Raw genomic sequence first — 21,418 nt, 5'->3', positions numbered from 1 at the left:
CAATTTGTCCACATTATTATGGGTCTTAGCAGCTAGACTATTTTATATAACACCCAAGCAGATCCTTGCCATTTGATTGGAGGATTGTCCGTCACGTGATAGCAAATAAAAGTACCATTGCACGCTGAGTCACTCGCCGTGCTTTTTCGTTCCATCCGAAAAGTACCATTGCACGCTGGCACGCTGCCAGCGTGCAATGGTACTTTTCGGGTGGAACGAAAAAGCTGAGTAAAAACATCACTGCGTGCGCGTGTCTTTGGTAACGCAGCAGGTGTTACTGCAAGAAGGCATAGTAAAATTACTAGCATTCGGCTTCTACAGTTGAAATTGTTTGTTTTGAAAGTTGTTTCTTTCAATCAAAATGACAAAGTTCTACTTGGATGTTATATAAAACAAATAATGAATGTTTTTCATTCGTGCAATGGTGCGAATATGTTCATTCGTTGAAAGCTGGAATGTTCCATTCAACTCGGCTCCGCCTCGTTGAATAGAACATTCCATCTTTCAACTCATGAACATATTCGCACCATTGCACTCATAAACATTCATTATGTGTATACTATTTTCTTTATATTTATTTTTTAGGCTATTTCACAGGCTAAATAGACAGAAAGGGGGCAATAGAACCGTGCATTTTCAATTATAATTCCCCCCCCCCATTCCATGCTTTATGAGGGAAACATTTTTTCTTCTTCTTCCGGGAAAGACAAAAAGGGTCTATTTTTTATTATCAACTTTTACATTATTTTTGTGTCTAGACTGGATGATCCCGATCTTATAAATCTGAATTTTATTTTTCAAAGTCATTATTATACAGACTGTTTGTCCCGTACGATTTTAAATACAGCCACACACCACAGCTTTGCATTCAACAACGCGTTACCCGCGTTACGGGCGCGCTGATTGGTTGGAGTCCATTAGTTTGACCAATCAGGATTCCTGTCTGGGAAATTCAATGCCTCTGTGCACAAAACAACAACACAGCAGCATGAGCAGAGCTAGCCGCAGGATCTTGGATTTTTACGATTACAAAAATTAATAATATCGTCTGCGAATAATTGTCAATCGTCTCTTCGAAGACATCGATACGAAACATGCCGACCTCAGGAGAAGCTCGTATACGACCGACTTCTTCTTATAATTTAAGGTTTGTAAATTCGTATTTTCATTGGTATATTTTTTGACGGCACGGGCACGGCCGGACGGCAGACTGTCGAAGCCTTTGCCCAAATTCCGGACATTACTACTAAATCGAGAGAAAATATGCAGGGGCTGCAACAACCTGACAAGTTCCTTTGCAACACTTGTGTGTTGTCAAAAGCAGCTGTGGTTAGGCAATGAAGTGCCACCCAGTAAAAGTAAAACTGTGGCGCTGTACTAAATTTTTCGAAGTTTTTACATCTATGATCTATTCTGTGTGGTGGAGCATGTGTGTGTGGAGTGTGTGTTTGTTCTGCTTGTGGGGGGGAGGGGGGTGCTGACGTTTTCTGTGCTGGAGAACACCTGTGCAGCATGCTTGATGACAACCGCGCCTAAACTAGGCCCACTCGGCCCCATAAATCGGAATCCACTCCGTATCCTTGGCCCCAGCAGTGAGCACGTCTGATATCAAAATCTTTCGCTTCCTTGAAAAACCATCTGCAACGATCTGCAAGACTGCATCATGAAACTTACCGATCTATATTATGCTTCAGAAGTTGCAGATAGCCCTACACTTGGAATTGTTTAAACAGGTATCACAGGTTTTGAGTAAAATTCAAATGAATTTTGAGTGTGAATTTTCTCAACTATCGCTCTTTTACCGCTAATGTCGATATGCCGATTGTACCTGACCGTGTGCGTAATTTTTTCCCAGGACAAATGTGTAGAACTATCTGCACACCTTCGTCCTAGAATGAAAAAAAAACAGGATCCCTGCTTTGTGTACAAAAATATGGACAAGTGTCTGGGAACTACAAAGAATAGTTCCCAAACGCGAATAGAAATACTGCCTGACCACTGACTGATTTTGCTGAATGGCCAAAAAAAAGGCATCCTGGCCTGGATGGAAAAGGGCTTTGTTTTTAAGCCCCTTTTCCCATCCTACAATCACAGTGTCTTTGGGCAAATCAGCAAAATCAGTCGTGGGGTAGTTGCAGTAAACCTTATGATATGAAAATGAGTGCCTGTTTTGTCTGCTCAAGAATTCCCGCTGAGCATGGAGGAGTATTTCGGCACCAAGTATTTCCTTCCTCCATGGTCCGAGCAATGACATGTGTGCCTGATGAGTTTTCCTTTTTTAAAGTTAGTATTTCAGAATCCTGCAAGTGGAAGATTTATAAACTCATTAATCATGGGAAATTAAAGTCCAACATCCATACAACATCAAATAAATCCCATAAAAAGTTCTGGCTGCTGGTGCGGATATTTTTTGATTGTTTTCGTTCAGACTTGGTGCCATTTATTGGTTTATTTTTAAAGTTCTTAACCATCCTTTCTTCTTTCCTCATATTAGGTCTCGTCCACTGCCTAAAACAAGATCGGTAACTTCTGCAGGCTCCTCGTTGTCCAAAAATAAGGAGAATTTACTACATCCCTCAAGCAAGTTGAATATAAGGTACATTTCGTGTAAAAAAAGAAGATTTGAAAGACAATTAATTTTTAATTTAACGAAGGTGAGCAATAAATGACCATTGTTATAAATCATGTCAAAATCAGGTAAAGTACAAGTTTTTTAATTTTGGAAATGGGCAGTTGAAAATGCATGGATAGGTCAGCAGGGCTCAAATTTTACAAAAATGTGAAAATTTGAGCTCAATCGGTCGTCGAAGTTGCGAGATATTAACAAAAGAAAAAAACACCCTTGTCGCACGAGGTTGTGTGCTTTAAGATTCTTGATTTTGTGACCTCAAAGTCTCAAAAAAATCAAATTTGTGGAAAATTATTTTTCTCGAAAACTACTTCACTTTTTTTTACTATCAACCTTTCCCCATTACTCGTAATTAAGAAAAAAAATTATGATAATAATTATTTTGAGTAATTACCAATGGTGTCCACTGCCTTTTCAGCATCACCATAGTAATTTGTTTTGTGGAATCACACTTTACTTAGCAACTACGATTGATTTGCAGTTACGATCAATCTTAGATCTTTGTAAAATCGGCCCCTGGTCTTGTTCTGGGCCAGTAAACATTTTTAGCAACAAGCCGTTTGTCTTTGGACATTTGGATTCTCCCCCCAAATTGGAACCCTGGTCAGTCAGTACACACAATTATTTATGTTCTGCCACTTTCGGGAGGTGGAAGGTTACGATTATCACAACTAATAGTAATTTAAATCATTGTGTATCAATCGAGTTTCCTTGGGTGGGAAATAATGCCGTATTAAACAAACGTATGAACTTTGTAATCAGTAATCTTTGTAATTTTCTTGGTAAATGATCAGCGTTCTCTTGTGTTTATTTTTCAGCCAAATTCCTGTGCCAGCTAGATCCACGCCTTCATCCAAAGCGAAATCAGGCACCACTGTCAAGTCCAAGAACACTGCCTCAGAACGACCCAAGTCCAGAACAAGAACCGTTCCAGATTTTGCAAAGTTGCACAAATCATGGCAGCAATCATTTAATAAGGTAAGAACATGTATAAAAGCCATGCAGCTTTTCTAAAATGGGGAGCAAATAATTTGGGTTTAGAATGAGTCAGAAGAAAGGACTTCTCTTAGAAGGGAAGGTAGGCCCTATACACAAATTCATGTGCGCAAGTGCTTGGCGCCGCGCGCCACTGCTGCGGTGTACTTGTGCCTAATTTTGTGCACAAAGACACGAGAAAATCGTTTCCCTTTTTATGGAAATTTAATGTCTTCCTCGACTGTCGACAATCTATGTGATTTCTCTGACATGGCTGCATGATATGAGGATGTACTACATTCTTGATAATTTTTTAATACTAAAATTCTGACAAAATACTCTGCTGATGTAACGCATTTTAGCGACTTATAATATGCAGTTTCCGCGTCTTTTTCCCCTAATTCATCTAAGACTAGCACCGTTTCAAGGTGATTCAGTTTTTATTTTGGTGCAAATATTTGTGGTCAGTGATCTACATTAGTAGTATCATGATGTCCTGGCAAGGAAATTGTGATAGTTGTTGAGAAAAACATTTAATTTCCATAAAGGGTGAAAAGAAACATGATTTCCTCATGTCTCTGATGTGCACAAAACTAGGCACATGTTACCTCAGCAATGGCCGCGGTGCTCAACCCGGTGCGCGCCTGAATTGGTGTATATAATTGGTAATCAGTCTTTAAATAATTAACGGCAATAAAAACTCAAGTAGGTTTTAACAACAAGTAGGTTGGACACACTAGTGGCACATTTATCATGTAAATACAGGGAATGATTTCAACCAACATTTTTACATAAAAGCAACATTTTTTGGCTGAAAAATTATGTGTGCACACTGAATGGTAAATTGAGTAACAAATGATGATTTTTTAGTCGCAACATTTTGCATAGCATTTTGCTCTGCTATACAAGGGAAATCGTTCACTGAAATACATGTATAGTAAAAACAAAGAGAGCTGGCTACAACCTACATGCGCTGGGAAAAGGTTGTAGCGTTGATCACAGCCCTCCACCAATAACACTTCTGCACTCTATCTAAATGACAGGCAGAAGCTCCAGCCAAAGTGTGGCAACCGTACTCCACTAGGGGCCAAATGCTTTTTTTTTATGGTGATTTATATTGTTACATCACGCATTGCCTTTAAGCGATTAAAAAGATTGCTACACATCTTAAGATCAATCTTTAGCTCTTTGTGAGATCTAGCCCCACAAGGGTGTGACCTTCCTTGAGATATTGAAATTTTTGTCAAATCTCACCCATGTATTAGGCCTAATAATACAACCCCCCCCCCTCCCCCCCAAAGTTCCAGCAACAAATATCTTTGCAGTTTGGTGGCACTTCCTGTCACATACTAAAACTGTATCACATTGTCTCACTTTAAATTATTTGTATTCATCTTTGTCTCTAGGGAAAAGCCTGCAACAAAAAGAAGTGTACAGAGGTAAGAATGTTTTTAAATTAAATTTCAGCTTAATAAGGATATAAGTAGCCTACTAGTAGGTCTATCTTTAGCCGGGCTCGGGCTCTTTCCTTTAAGCTTGATTGCTGAGGGAAAATTAGATATTCATAGCAGAAACACAACATTTTCAAAACAATATCTCTCTGCAGGTACGTGCGTTTGACCTCACCAAACCAGGTGCAGTTTTCCAGCCCAAATACTTCGATGGGACGACCACGCCATCTGCAACTGAGGAGGATGAAGTGTTTGAGACAGATGAGGGCGCCCTTCACAGTATCCTCAATGAGGGAGTCTCAGCGACATCCCATCGTAGCGGAAGATCCACCATGACTGGCTTCGGTAGGAAAAATATATCCATTCTCGTTAAGATTTTAGGAACTTTGTTTAAAACAAACTTCCATGACTTTACAGATCAAGAAGTCATACACGTAATTAAGCAATCAAAATATGACTAGTGTGGTTTGTGGAGAAAATAAAACTTGACCAAGGCCAACTTAAAATTTCAAAAAGGGCATCAAGGCCATAAAAAATAAAGATCATGAAACAATTTCTGTTTAGGTCCTGGAAGGCTGTTTTAATCAACCATTTCATTCCTTTGCTTTCCTTTAACCAAAAGGGAAGTAAAAGAATGCATCCTTTGCTGGCGGCGGTTTAAATGAACCATTACATACATTACTCTTGCTTTCCTTTTTTGTTGCGATGGCCAGACGTAAACAATGAACTGTCCCTTGACTATGTGTAGCAGCGGAGATTTTGTTGCAACAGCCGGACGTAAACAATGAGCTGTCACTTGACTGTGTGCAGCGGAGATTTATTCAACGGACATACATGTACAATGTACCTTTCATGTTCATGTACATGTACATGATGCGTAATTTACGTAACATGGCCCACGCGCACAAACATGTATGAGTACCAACCTCGAATGGAACCGAAATTGGGATTAGCTGGTACCCATCATGGACAACCATGTGTAGGTACGCGTGTTGCAAGATGAGTACCAGTGCGATTGTTCTCAAATGGTCGCTGCAAGTACATCTGGCCCGTGTATAAACTTCGAGTACACAATGTCTATGCACGTCTGTCGTTCTGCATCGTTCACACACTGTACTGCCGTCCGTTTCAATTCCGTGTGATGAGCATTCAACCGATCGCGCTCTGTGTGCATGTATATGTGATGTACATGTAAGTGTTTGATTTAATGTGCACACAGACGGACGGCATCAAAACATAGATTTTGATCTCAAAAAGGGCACGGCGGCCATCAGAGAAAAAGGGCGCGGCACTTTTGGCCGTGAAAACGTCCAATTTTCTCTTGGCACCACGGCCAGTTTGAAGGGCACTGGCGGCCGTGGCCGCCGTGAAATTTGAGCCTGATGTATTTTCACTTGTAAAGTAAGCGGAGAATGGCGATAGTAAGCCAGAATTTGGACACTATTAATTTTGTAAGACACAACATTGGTCAGTGTGCTCTGATTGTCTTTAGGGAAAACAAAACTGAAGACAATCGGAGCACAATGATCAAAACATGTTAGTTTTATTTAAAACATCACTACATTTCTATGGGATAAAAACAATCAAACGGTTCTGTAAACCAAAGACATACTTTGCCTTCAATTCTCTGTGACGTTTTTATCTGTTCAAAGGTGGATCAGTGGTCACACAGCCCAAGCCAAGCCGGCAAACCCTCGGAGCGCTACCCAGAACATTCCAAGGGCGTGCGAATAACCCACAGAACACCAGAGATCCAGTGCAGTTTGAGAGGCACGATGCAAAGGGAGAACAGCGGAGAGAGCCGAATAACCCCCTGGAACAGGAGCAGGGAAGGAGGAAAGAGTCACTGGCTGAGCAGCAACAGGGTAGGTGGATGATAAATGGAACAGCCTCTGAATATTCATAAAGGTTCTCAAGCATACTTTTTTCATTGGTCCAGACTTTAAATGAACATTCACATATACAGTTTCGCTATTCCTATTGGTGGAGAGCGTGTCACGTGGGGGTGATTAAACGGTTGATAATGACCAGCTGACTCTGTTTATAACTGGTAAGTCTTAGTGCAAGACATTTCTTGTTACGGGCGATGCGTACGCTGTCAGTGAGTTGGCTGGCTGTGTGTGAGAGGAAAACGAGAACGTCTTGCACCAAGACTATACGCGCACGAACAAATCAGGAAACTGTCGGAAATAGCCATCTCAGTCATAACAGTGCAACACACGGATGTACAGAGCTCAAGCACGTCGGAAACGGATTAAGTTTAACACAGTTTCTTACTTTAATCACTCCTTTTAACCAAAAAGGCATTTATGCATGGGAATAAAAGAGTAGTGACTCGTTCCTAAACGGCCGTTTAAAACCTTGCAAAAACTGCCTGTTTTAAACTGCCCTTATAGAACTCGTCGCTACCCTTTTATTCCCTTATTTACTGTGAACTTTTAATGGATTCACAGGGTTTTACCTAGGATTTCTTGAGACCATGTAGAACCCTATTCAGGAATGATTGAAGCTATACCTCCTGAAGTTTGTTTGTAGTAAGAAAGTATTAGCATTTACAAAGCATTTAAAATAACACCACAAGGTTATTGAACTGTAGTACAACTATAGTTTTGGGAAGTCAAATTCATTCACATCCTCTAGTTTCCAATAGACACACTAAAGTGTGAACATTTTTGTCAAATCTTTTGGTCACTTTGGTTGGTCAATCTAGTTAAAAAACGGTCCATGTATTATTTCAAATTTTGTGCTCATTCATATTCTGACTAGTTTGGGTTCACTACAGTATAAAAAAGGGATGATTTAAGAGTTGTCAAATAATGTTTTGATATGGGGGGTGAACAAAGACAAATTTACTAGAGCTGGTTTTTCACATCAACAAGTTTCTCTTGAAGATTTGTAGGGTGACTCTCTTTCTTACCGGGTCTGGGTCCTTTTTGTAGGACAAAAAACACTACGTCGACAGATTGACATTAAACTTACACGGTTTGACGATAATGATGTTAGAAAGCTTCCCTTCAACTTTTACTTTACTGGGTGGCTGTAGTTTTTGAAGAATGAGTAATATCTTCAAACTGTGTAAGTTTAATGTAAATCTGTGGACATTGTGGTTGTGTTACAAAAAGTACCCCAATCCTTTAATATTTTTCGCTGATGATCAAAATGTTTTCCGGCTCCATTTTCAGATATGGATATAAACTTTGAGTCTGACGCGGGGGCCCTCGCAAGTATCCTCAACAACACAGGCGCTGACTTCCGCCATCGCAAGGCCCCATTAACGAGACAGACGATCGGTACCACCATGGGCGTTGGTCGAACCCCACAGGGTGTATTCTCCGGGAGACCCTCACAGGTAATGTTTGAGGGTAAAGAAGTGAACACAAAATTATTTGACTGAGACAACTTCCGATTTATCAGGAATCTCAACATCTTACATACTTTCACTAATTTAAAGCCATTAAACACTTTCGGTAAACAGTATCGCCAAGTCCCACACTTCGTGTATCACAACTTCTATATAAAATAACAAACCTGTGAAAATTTAGGCTCAATCGGTCGTCGGAGTAGGGAGAAAATAACGGAAAACCCACCCTTGTTTCTGCACATGACATGTGTTTAAAATAAACCCGTAATTCTTGATATCGAGAATTGATATTGTTTTAATGTTTTCTCAAAAAGTAGGGCCTAAAGCATTTCATGGAATAATATTTCAAGAGAAGTCTTTCACCACTACCTTCTGTAAACCCTGTAAGTTATTTGTAAATCTGTGAACTTTTAATTTTTTTTTCTGTACCGAAAGTGTCCAATGGCTTTAAGGTGAGGTTTGTGGTAGCACCATGTGTACAATTTTGTTAATAGGCACTGTACACTTTTGGTAATTACTCAAATTTATATTAGCATTAAACCTTATTAGTATAAAACATTGTGAGAAACAACTCCCTCTGAGGTAACGTATTTTTTGAGAAAGAGGTAATTTCTCACTAAAATAATAAAAGACTTCTGGCCAGAAGCCTTTTTGAAAGCACACTATTTTGTACAACAGGGGTGTTTTTTCTTTTATCATGGCAACTTCAATGACCAGTTGAGTTCAGATTTTCACAGGCTTGTTATTTTATGCATATGTTGGGATACACCAAGTGAGAATACTGGTCTTTGACAATTACCAAACATGTTCAGTGCCTTTAAAAGTGTTTGTTCTGAGAAGAACCTTTTGGTCGACAACTCAAAGTTTTGATCAGTAGGCTCTGATCTTCTTTAGGACACTTCTGAGCGCCTTGATTGAAACATTGTGTTGTCAACCACATGTTCTAGTCGGAACCAACACTACTCAAAACGTGATTAACACATGGTGAGCATCCTGATGGAAACATTGTGTTGTCAACCACATGTTCTTGTCTAGTATAAACCAACCATAGAGCTATATATATTGACTAGAGCGCTAACTTGCTCCGTGTTTTGAAGCCACCCTGAGCGCAGACATGTTTGATGTGTTGCGTGACTACAGAACTTTTTTTAATTTTAAGAGAACAGACATTGCCGTGATTTTTAAAAATTCGGCATGTGCGCTTTCGTACGCGACTGCCCATTCGCGCACGTCCAGGCTACGAAAACCGTAAATTTGACTTGATTGACCTACTAAAAAAAGTATACTCGCCTTTTAAACATGACGCACATGGCGCTCGCTGTTTTGTACGCTCATCAGCAGATTGTGCGTTCACATTTGCTGCATTTTTGGGTTCGATGACACATAGAAAAGAACAAACGCACTATCTTGCAAATAGCCGTACAATTGCCGTGCAAAAGTTCAATCTTTTGTACTGGTTTGTACATAAACATGGATGCGCCCACACGGCTTCAAAACCTTAGTGCGTGTATAATGGGGTGTTAGCGCTCTAGTCAATATATATAGCTCTATGGAACCAACACTACTCAAAAAGTGATTTACACATGGTGCTTCTGCAAAACTCACCTTATAGTATTCCCACCATGGAAAGTTTCACATTAGTTTTATTCATATTACAGGGCCCTGTGAGGACATCCATCTACTACCAGAGGCCCCGCAACATGAACTACAATCGGGTATTTACAGACTACAAAAACCTGCTTTTGTCTCGACTGAGTCTGGCAGCTCCTCCAGTCTCGAGCAAACCTCTTACATTTGACCAGCCAACTATACTGCAAGAAAAAAGTAAGAATAATTTATAAGCAACTCTTTTGCTTTAGACTGAAAGGATCCAAACTTAACGATATTAAGCAGGAATTGGTTCTGGCTAAAAAGCCATGCACCTTTTTATGTATTTAGTAGTGGCCGAGCGTTTTAGAGCATTGAACTGGAGTTTTATGAAGGCTGAGTGATCAGAGATTGGGTGGGAATCCTGGTTCTGACGCTTTGTAATCTTGGGCAAGACCGACTGTAATTGCTTTTCGTCACCCAGAAGTAACTCGGTACCTGTAAGGGAAGGGATCGTTGTCATCAACATGTGATGATTATCCACATGTGCTGCATACTCCAAGGAGATGAGATGGTTTCAGGAATGTTCAGGGCCCGAGGAATAGGGGTTGTAATAGTTAGGTGCCTTGAGAAGCCTAGTTGGGCTGAGAAGGCTTATAAAATAAGACACTATATTTGGTTTGCAGTAACACCATGTGTGTATCTACTTGTTCTTTTGAGATCTTGTCTTACTTTACATTCTACTACTGCAGAACAAAGATGTCTACCGAGTTCCAAAATCTACTCCGCGGTAGTAGAATGTAAAGCAAGACAAGTTCTCAAATGAACATAATCTACCTGGCAAGTAGATACAAACAAAATATACATCGATACCTCACCATGCAATGCCTCAAATCCTGTATAAATAATACACATTATTATTATCATAATTTATAAATTTTGCTCCTTGCAGCCTTACCACAGTCAGGAAGCAAGGTCAGAGGTCAAGCGTCTGAGGTCGTAGGTCAGTCTAATCTTACAAAATCTGCGGCCAGGAGGGTTAGAACACCAGCTACAGTAAGTAACTCTGGTTTTTGATTTAATAAACATAATTTGGTGATTTTGGAGGTTTTTGCCTTTGCAGTACCAACACCTGACTCCATTGGAGTTGATTTAAAAAAAGGCGATTGAAATTAGAGGGTATATATGTAGTTGCATGCAAGCTGTGTTTATTTTGTGCCAGGTCAGCTCTGACCAATAAAGTCTGAAACACAAACACGGATTTTGGAAAATGTTAAGTCATTTAGTGAAGAGATTGTATATGAGTGTGAAAATCCTATCGAGTATCAATGTGTTTGATTGTTACAGGCGAGCCGTGTACGGAATCAACGTTTCCAAGCAGCACTTGGTGCTCATGACACGACCAGCTCGCCAGCTCTGAGAGCTCCTCCCTCATCCTTGAGGAAAGCTACAAGCACGCACAAGGTATGTGGAAGGAGAATTATACAAAGGCCTTCTTGTGGCAGGAGTGCAGCCATGGGTACTGGTGTATATGACCAATTTCACTCTACTAATAATAATAGCCAGTTTTTGTGTAGCTCTTTTCACACCCCCGGGCTTCTCAAAGTGCTTCCAACATTGTTACCCCTGGTCCCTCGCCCTTAAATCATTCCTTAAACCATCTCAGCTCCCTGGGGAGTATTCAGCCTGTGCAACGATTATTTGTGCTACACGGCTAAACCAATCACGAGAACCATCTCTGCCCTCGCAGATACCATTTACCCCTGGGTGGAGAGAAGCAATTCTAGTTAAGTGTCTTGCTCAGGGACACAAGTGTCGCAACCAGGATGTGAACCAACACTCTGCTGCCAGAGCTTGAGTTTGGTGCTCTTATCTACTCGGCCACGACACCCTGAACATCTGACATCACACTGTGAGGCTCGTGACTTACGCCAGCCATCTGCTGTGAGCCTACTTCAATCCGCACCCACAGTCACTCTTCATCTGCATTTATTTCACCTAGAGCTCCTACACACATTTACAACACTACATGCAAGTACATGTACTGTATACATACAGTGCACACAACATGCAGACAATCGAAAGTAAGCTTTCCATATTTTGATTGGTCCGACCGTCCGAGGTGCTGTTTGTCACCTCAGCCCAATCAAAACTTAAAGATATGGAAAGCTTATGTCACTGCATGTTCAATCAATGAAATCATTGTATCCAATGAAATCACTGGTTCTGGAAAAACCAGTACTTGCGGAAGACAGGGGACCAGTCTACATTCACTGTAGATTTGATGTCTTGCTTACCCAATTTTGTTCTGCTTTGGTGAGCAAGATGTTAGTAGCTCGGAGAAAAAAAACCCGGCAACCCACCTGAACGCTTAATTTATGCAGTGTTGGCTTTTGTTTTTTTCCAGGAGGGAAAGGCTTATTCTGTTAAATGGGCTGATGTACTAAGCCCCCCTGCGGAAAGATTAGCTGCAAACCCATCCAAGGTGAGCAAAAAAATGACCCAAACCTTTGATTGTAGCGTTGAAAAACCATTCTCTCTTTTACCGAATTTGTATTTTTTAATGCCCATTTGTGCTTTTAAAGTTTTAACTGCATGTATAGTTCTATATTTTATACTGTAAGCCATGTTTTAATAATGTCCATCTGCAATGTCCTTTTATATTGTCACTTCTTGAATTGTGACATCAAGAGATTAACTCGATAGTAATTTAGTTTACTTTTTAAAAATCCATTAGGGGTGTACTTTTTTTTCTTCTTCTTTTTTTCTCTCTCCCAATTGTATACAGTGTGCATTTTTTTGTTTTCTTTACTGTTCTTATTGTCTGTACTTGAATTTTTACCTGTGAAATTAATAAAATGTATGAAATTAAATTCATATCAGATGATTGTTTTGGCCCTCAGAAAAATAAGCAAAATTTGTTTTTCATTAACCTGAAAAGTCTGTGATTGTAGATCAGCCCATGTATTTTCCTTTTTTTTAATGGCCAAATGTCATGCCTGTGAGTTCTACACTACTTGGAATTTCAAAATCTCGAAATCAACCATCTAAATGCACACAACTTCGTGTGACAAGGGTATTTTTTCTTTTATTATTATCTCGCAACTTCGACGACCGATTGAACTCAAATTTTCACAGGCATGTTATTTTATGCATATGTTGGGATACACCAAGTGAGAATAATGGTTTTTGACAATTACCAATAGTGTCCAGTGTCTTTAATGCTTTTCCATCTGACTGATTCATGATGTCATTTTGTATAGGATGAGTTGGCGACTACGCTATTTACCGATGAGGACACACAGATCCTACAACCTGACACTCTGAGGCCCACTGTGATTGAACAAGAGAGTCTCAAAGCAGCTTGTCTGGCCAAACAGGATGAGATCCAACATCTGGAGAAGCAGGCAGCAATCCACAGGACCGAACTTGAGGTATTGTCTTTTCGGGAATTTTTTTCAAAATCACCATTATACTTGGTGCGTTAGTTAAGCTTCCCTGGGTCGACCCCTGTATGTTTGAATAGCTTTGACGGGGCTCACCCGGGTCAGTCCCCAGTGCCCTGCTTGTGGAGTGGGTCACTTGGGGGTGACCTGAGGTGCATGCCGTCACCACGAGAGGGCGAGTGTGATCGTTCGATTAGCTCTGGTCAGGGGCTCACCCGAGTGAGCACTGCGGGGTCAACCCAGGAGAGCTAAATGAACGCACCCACAGTTAGGGATGACATTTAGAGAGGTGATTGTGGATGCTTATTACACAGCTTCCATCTTTGTCAGGTGACTCAAAGGCACTGGACGTTATTTGTTATTACTCAAAATAATTGTAACAAGCAATGATAGTATAAAACATTGTCAGAATCGACTGCCTCTGAAGTAATGTATAGTTTTTGAAAAGAGGTGTTTTCTCACTCAGAAAATCAGACTTGAAGCCTTTTATTATGCATCTGAAAGCACACAAAATTGTGTTTCATTATTCTCTTGCAACTTTAAAGACCAATTGAGTCTAAATTTACACAGATTTGTTATGTTTATACACATGTTGGGGTACACAAAGCGAGAATACTGGTCTTTGACGTTTACTAAATGTGTCCAGGGGTGGATTCCACAAAAAGTTTTAAGATAAGTCTTATCTCCTCATCCCAACTTAGGACTAGCCTTTAAAACTTAAAAGTTTTGAATAACTCCTAGGACTAGTCTTAAGTGTTTGTGCAATCGACCCCTGTGCCTTTAAGTAACCAATGTCAGTGCTAAAAACTAATTAGCATCCAGTCTCTGTATGGTTACATTATATGAATTCAAGGACTATTGCTCAGATGTCGATTCTATTTTCTATTTTGTTGTTGTCAGGAAATGAATGAAATCGAGAGACAGCTGGAACTGGAGATCGAGAAGCTCCAACTAGATGGCTCCCTTCTCTCGTCATCTTCTGGAAGCCCTGGCAACAGGACAGAAGCTGATCACCAGCTGGATAAAAAGCAGATCCTCTCTAGTCCAGATGCATCCTCCCTACATACACAGCAGAACTTTCTGGATGTACAAACACTGAGGCAAGATCATTTCTCAAGGCCTGATTTTAACTCCTTGCAAGTTCCATCTGCCATCAAAGATGGAGTATCAGAAGTCGCTACCTCTCCGATAGAAGTAGCTGCCCAGAGTCGGTCTGCTGGTGGAGGAGCTCCTTATCAGAGCAGCCAACACTTTGTACCTTCATTTCCTGTCAATGAAATGATAGCGAACTCGGCAACGGACGCAACAGCCAGAACTTTAGTCGCTGGTAGACCATTCAAGGTTGTGGATGTCCCAGAGAAACCATTTGCTGGACTGAGTCTGGTGCCGGAGGCAGAAGCGAAAGGCAAGATGGAGGGTGCAATTTATCAAGCAGCACTTAGTCAAGGGTCAACTGTCTTGTCAAGAGATTTCAGACCTGAAATTCAAGGTCAGGATTGTATTGGAAGCCAGAACCAAGATGTGTTCAGGACTAGCGGACAACAAAGTAGTGGAAACCAACCCCACATTCCTAGCAGAAACTATGATCATGGGACATCCTCAAATCATTATGTGCAAATGCCAAACAAAAAGACTGACCTGCTTTGGTCTGATTCTGGTCAATTTATCAAAGCTTTCTTAAATCAACCTATAGCCTCGAATCAGTTTGTGAATCAAGGCTGCCCTTCCCACACAAGCAGCACTAGTAATCATGGAAACACATTTCCATCAAGTATTAGCAGTTTGTCAAACAGTCTTGAAACCCCTCTGAGAGATTCCCAGTTGAGCAGAGTTGGGATGGCCCATGAGTCCTTCAAGGAACCATTCAATCCTGGCAGTAAGGAGCAAGCGGAGGATTTCATGGGAGACCGCCCGTCTACTTGGATGTCTTCCACCCCAGCCCAAATTCAAACACCTCATGCTGTCAAACCCCATTCCATGATCAAACAGCTGGCCTTAAAGCAGTCATTGCCTTCTTCAAGTCTTCCTGGAAGCCAGTGGGTCAGTCAACACAAGCCCCCAATACACACTCCCCTCGCTATGAGAACTATGTCTATGTGGGACAATCAGAAACCCGGCACTTCTCCTGTCCAGTATGTTTCCCCAGTTGGTGTTCGTTCAGGGCAGATCTGTCAGAGAGAAGCAGACCAGGAGCGCACGGCTGAGATGCACCATCCCATTCCTGCACAGCCTCAGAGGGACATACCGAATGGTTATCCCACTTCTGCTACTGCTGCGACATCCAACCCAGGCAACAGCGTCACTCATCTCCAACCAGCTGAGTGGATAAAACCAACAAGCAGCTTGAAATCAACAGGCCAAGGGTCATTGTCACTTGGCGCAGAGTTGCTGACAAGTGGGGGTGCTGCTGCCTTTTTGAAGAGTAAGATGAAACCACTTTTGTCAGGTGAGAATACTTCTGGGTTTTTTGGGGGGGATTTTTTTTATTTATTTATTTTTTTTTTTTTTTTTGGGGGGGGTGTTTACTCCCAAGTAAGCTATTTCACTTGCTGTTACAGACCAGCAGACCTTCGTTTATAGAAATAGAAGGAGCTTTTTTAATCGCTCTCCTGAGAATACTCAGGAGTTCAATTTGAGCTCCTAAAAAATTACTCTTCTTAGATTGTCCAGGAGCTCAATTTGTTTGACCATGGAGCTATGACTAGCATACTCAGTTTATGATTACTAAATGGTCAGGTCGGATCGGACTCAGATGTACACAAATAAAATTTACAGACAAAATAAAATAAAACAACCCCGATCCCACTCCCGTGTGACAAAATACCGCACGGCAAGGTTTCATGTTTAGTGTTTCCTTTTTTCTAAAATGTTTTCACATTTGATATAAAGCATTAGAAAATACACATTTTCTTACGAAAAAATACGTCGTTGATCCATGGTTGATCTAGTAGTAGTTCTAGTATTGCACGGACGACGTATACGGTAGCGTGTGTGTTTTTGTATGGACGTGTAGAAATGTACCCGGCTGCGAGTTCGTAAAGCTAGCAATCTGTTAATTGCGCTGCTCAATCTCGAGATTGCACAACAGATGTTGATTGGCTACGTACGCCGACGGTATGCGCTTCGCCCGCGCATTTGCGCCGCCTGGAAGTGCGCTAAAACTCCCACGTGACACGTCGAGTCTTGTCTAAATGCGTTTATTGCTGGTTCGCGTAGATTTTACCAATAGAGGATGTTAATATCACGCTAGTGCATCGTTCCAAAGTGACCTCTAGCGTTCAATGTTTCTTTTATTTATTGTCGCACGCAAAGTAACAACGACTGGCGTGAAATCTGCTTTTGTGTTATAAATAAAATACACCGTAATGATCGAAGATCGCGCACCTGAAAACAGCCCCAGGAGCGCGGTAGGAGCGCGAGCGCGATCACGCTCCTCAAAAACGAAGGTCTGGACCAGGAGTTTCCATGACAGGAAAGCTCTACGAACGAATTTCCTAGTTTTGGCCACAAAACTCTGAAACTATTGATCCTTTTCACCCATTACGTGTGTTTACATTGAACTACTTGGGTCGTTAAACTTTAATGGATAAACAGTTAATCTGCCTGGGGGTGGTTAGTAGCCTTACTAGTTTGTGCTTGATCCAATTAAGTCCACTATTTGGAGGAGGAAGTACAGGGAGATGACTGGTGTTTCAGATGAAATGGATGTTTCATTTGAGCCTCTTTCTTTAAAGCCATTGGACACTTTCGGTAAACAGTATTGTCCAAAGGCACACACTTCGTGCATCACAACTTATATATGAAATAACAAACCAGTGAAAATTTAGGCTCAATCGGTTTTGGAGTTGGGAGGAAATAATGGGAAAACTCACCCTTGTTTCCGCACGTTTCGCCGTGTCATGACATGTGTTTAAAATTAATCCGTAATTCTCAATATCGAGAATTGATAATTGTTTTAATGTTTTCTCAAAAAGAAAAGCATATCATGGAACAATATTTCAAGAGAAGTCTTTCACCATTACCTTCTGTAAACCCTGTAAATTATTTGTTTTAAAGGAACTGTCCCACAATAAATTTTTAAAAATTTGGACGAGGCATTTCTTCATGGGAAACAAAATGATGTGACTACCCACCATTGCAGCCATTGTGACAATTGTCTCTCGGAAGTTCTAGACTTACATTATTCATATATAGAAACCCCTGTCAACTTTTTAAAATGATTGATCAAATGCAGCCAAAACAGACCAGCTCTTCCAAGAGGCGTTGCTGGACGAGGAGTGCGCCCTCTATGCCTGCCGTCTACCAAGCAAGTTCAGTCCACGCATTGCAGAGGATCGGCTGTGCTTTGACCCAGTTGCTAAGATTTTAATGGACGGTGATGACATGGTAAGAGAAACATCTTTGCATTTTTTTGGGGGGCAGACTACTGCATCAGTTTAAAAATCCTCATAAAATAATCTGATTAAGTTGTCTGTACTATGTAGGCTCAAAGCACTGGTGTTCCTGAGGCCCGAGCACAAGTGTTTCGTGGGCCACACGCACCGATATTCCAAAGGCCCTAGACACCAGTGTTCTGTAGTACCTTGGACACCGATGCTCTACTGGCCCGAGGCACACGTTTTCTGTAGGCTTGAGACAACAATATTCTCTAGGCCCTATAGGCACCAGGGTTCCTAAGGTCTTGGACCCCAATGCTCTGCTGGCCCTAGGCACCAATATTCCATAGGCCATAAGAACCAGTGATCCATAGGCTCAATGCACTACAGCTCTGCTGGCCACAGGCACAACTTGGCACCAATATCCCATAGGCCCTAGGCACCAATATTCCATAGGCCCTAATCCCATAGGCCCTATAGGCACCAATATTATATAGGCCCTAGGCACCAATATCCAAAAGGCCCTATAGGCACCAATATCCCATAGGCCCTAGGCACCAGTATTACGAGGCCTTAGGCACCAGTATTACATAGGCCCTAGGCACTAATATCCCGTAGGCCCTAGGCACCAATATCCCGTAGGCCCAAGGCACTACATGTAATTTCCCTAAGGCCCTAGGCACTACTATCCCATAGGCACTAATATCCCATAGGCCCAAGGCACTAATATCCCATAGGCCCTAGGCACTAACATACAAATATTGACTGCTTCGAGTGCTATGGTTAAAACTATGACTCCCGAGGTGATCCCAAGGGAAAATAGAACGCTACGGGGATCACCGAGGGAGTCATAGTTTTTAACCATTGCACGAGTTAAAGCAGTCAATATTTGTTTTATAACACCCAAAACATTTCTAAATACTGTACTATTATTATCAAGTTACAGACCTGAATGCTACAATCCACGGTCGACGCGAATACAGATTGCAAACACTTTTACTGTGCTGCATGTTGTGTCGTGCAATCCGAAATGGTTACAGACTATTAATTTATCATGCTTATACACGCAACGGACGTCTGGGTACTGCACACCGTGTGCTAGTCTTCGGACTAGCGCATGGCAAACCAACGCACTATCACACGGCCGTCGTCTAGCAAAACTAAGACATGTCATGTGACGCGCTCTAAACCAATGAGCAGGCAGAATACTTGTAAGGGGTGTTATAATAGGCCCTAGGCACTACTATCCCATAGGCCCTAGGCACTTCTATCCCATAGGCCCTAGGCACTACTATCCCATAGGCCCTAGGCACTACTATCCCATAGGCCCTAGGCACTACTATCCCATAGGCCCTAGGCACTACTATCCCATAGGCCCTAGGCACTACTATCCCATAGGCCCTAGGCACTACTATCCCATAGGCCCTAGGCACTACTATCCCATAGGCCCTAGGCACTACTATCCCATAGGCCCAAGGCACTAATATCCCATAGGCCCAAGGCACCAATATCCCATAGGCCCAAGGCACTAATATCCCATAGGCCCAAGGCACTAATATCTCATAGGCCCAAGGCACTAATATCCCATAGGCCCAAGGCTCTAATATCCCATAGGCCCAAGGCACTAATATCCCATAGGCCCAAAGCACTAATATCCCATAGGCCCAAGGCTCTAATATCCCATAGGCCCAAGGCACTAATATTCCATAGGCCCAAGGCACTAATATCCCATAGGCCCAAGGCACTAGTATCCCACCAATATTACATGGACCATATGAACCAGTGCCTACTGTGCATGTATTGGATAATTAATCCAGCCCCGTTCTAACTTAATAAACATTTCCCATAAAGGCAGTGAATAATTTTGGCATTTGATTAAAATTTTGTTTCATTTTTTCCCTACAGCATTTTGTTCCAATTCAAAGCAATGGAAATGTGTACATTTCATCTCCCATCGGTTCAGCATTTAACATGTACAGTACCATCCCTAGTTGAGCAAAGTTGGATCAGTGTTAGATTGAGAAGATTGGGCGTCGAGGCTTGTTTCCCAAGAGTGTGGATTTACTTGGTGTGTCTGCAGCTACTACGCATCATCTAAAGTCTCTGTCTGCATAGTTGACACTTCGCACACTTAGACACGCACTTATCCTATCCACCATTTTGGGATTCAAAATGTACATTGAATTGACTCTCAAGATTGGTGAAATGGTAGATGCACTTTGTGCTGTGGTGCCTTTTGCGTTGTGCAAGGAGGTAAACGAACCTGTTGCCTTGGATTGGTCGAGTTGGTCTTTGGAAAGCGTTTGTAACCGTTTGTTATAAAATGCATATGATTAGAAAGATGATTTAAAAGTAGAATCTAATGATCCATACAATTTTCACTCGAAATTGCTTGGTTTTCCTTTTACCTCGTCGACTAACACGGTCGGCCATTTATGGGAGTCAAATTTTTGACTCCCATAAATGGCCGACCGTGGAAAACCAAGCAATTTCGAGGCTAATTTGTGTGGATCATTGTATTCTACTTTTAAATCATCTTTCTAACCATAAATATGCATTTTATAACAAACGGTTACAAACGCTTTTTAAAGACCAACTCGACCGATCCAAGGCAACGTGTTGCTTTAAAGACACTGGACACAATTGGTAATTGTCAAAAAAACAGTATTCTCACTAGGTGTATCTTTAACATTATTTGTGTATAAAGTAACAAATCTGTGACAATTTTGACTCAATTGGTCATCGAAGTTTCAAGAGACTATTTGAAAAAAACGCCCTTGTTGCCTAATTAAAGGCTTCAGGCCTGAAATATTTTATTATTTGAGTGGGAAAAAAACTATGTAACTTCAGATGGAGCTGTTTCTCAGAATGTTTTATACTATCAGTAGCTCTCCATTGCTCGTTACCAAGTAAGTTTTTATGCTAACAATTATTTTGAGTAATTACCAATAGTGTCCGGGGTGGATTTCACAAAGAGTGAGGACTAGTCTTGTCTTGAGTTACTCATCCTATTTTATATCTCCTAGGATTAGCCTAAGTTCTTTGTGAAATCGACCCCTGTGCCTTAAACCCATAGAATTGTAAATTGTTTTAGTGTACATAATTGTATTATATAAGGATGTGTACATAGCAATGCTTTGCAAGGTATTAAGTGAGGTAGACACTAAACAAGTGTCGGAAGAGTGAAATCATTCTGTTTATCAAATTTTGGAGTCCCATTTGAATTATTGTTTGAAGTTAAACAATTATTCCGTTTATCAAATTTTGGAGTCCCATTTTGAATTACGCTGAGGCAATGGCCTATGTTGCCCTAGTATTGGGCTTGGTGCCCATTCAAAAGTTTCCAATTGACTTTTAATATTTTCCAATGCAAGTGCCCTTTGCAAAATTTTAACTCAATTGGTCATCGAAGTTGCAAGAGAATAATGAAAAAAACACCCTTGGTGCCTAGTAAAAGGCTTCAGGCCTGAAATTATTTATTATTTGAGTGAAAACAACTATGTTACTTACATGTAAGATGGAGCCGTTTCTCAAAATGTTTTTATACTATCAACAGCTCTCCATTGCTCGTTACCAAGTAAGTTTTTTATGCT

General features: G+C 41.1%; 1 protein-coding gene across 1 annotated transcript; it reads left to right on the top strand.

Annotated features, from left to right (window-relative positions):
* The first annotated feature begins 1,006 nt into the window (after positions 1-1,006).
* On the top strand, positions 1,007-20,148 carry LOC117300067. The gene is made up of 15 exons (XM_033783744.1): positions 1,007-1,147; positions 2,495-2,596; positions 3,448-3,607; positions 5,011-5,043; positions 5,211-5,400; positions 6,708-6,920; positions 8,238-8,404; positions 10,075-10,240; positions 10,956-11,059; positions 11,351-11,467; positions 12,411-12,488; positions 13,267-13,437; positions 14,350-15,895; positions 17,684-17,835; positions 19,731-20,148. Exons 1-15 carry the CDS (start codon positions 1,095-1,097, stop codon positions 19,818-19,820), a joined length of 3,342 nt encoding a protein of 1,113 aa, XP_033639635.1. The 5' UTR covers positions 1,007-1,094; the 3' UTR covers positions 19,821-20,148.
* The last annotated feature ends 1,270 nt before the right edge of the window (positions 20,149-21,418 follow it).

Source organism: Asterias rubens, chromosome 15, assembly GCF_902459465.1.
Source record: "Asterias rubens chromosome 15, eAstRub1.3, whole genome shotgun sequence".
Taxonomy (NCBI): Eukaryota; Metazoa; Echinodermata; class Asteroidea; order Forcipulatida; family Asteriidae; genus Asterias; species Asterias rubens.
This window is presented reverse-complemented; position numbering and strand designations above follow the sequence as displayed.

Bases quoted from the DNA above. Each gene is read 5' to 3' on its own strand.
- LOC117300067 (XM_033783744.1), top strand. From the start codon at position 1,095: ATGCCGACCTCAGGAGAAGCTCGTATACGACCGACTTCTTCTTATAAT. The intron at 5,401-6,707 runs GTAGGAAAAATA...ATCTGTTCAAAG, and splicing joins ATCCACCATGACTGGCTTCG to GTGGATCAGTGGTCACACAG. The intron at 11,468-12,410 runs GTATGTGGAAGG...GTTTTTTTCCAG, and splicing joins AAGCTACAAGCACGCACAAG to GAGGGAAAGGCTTATTCTGT.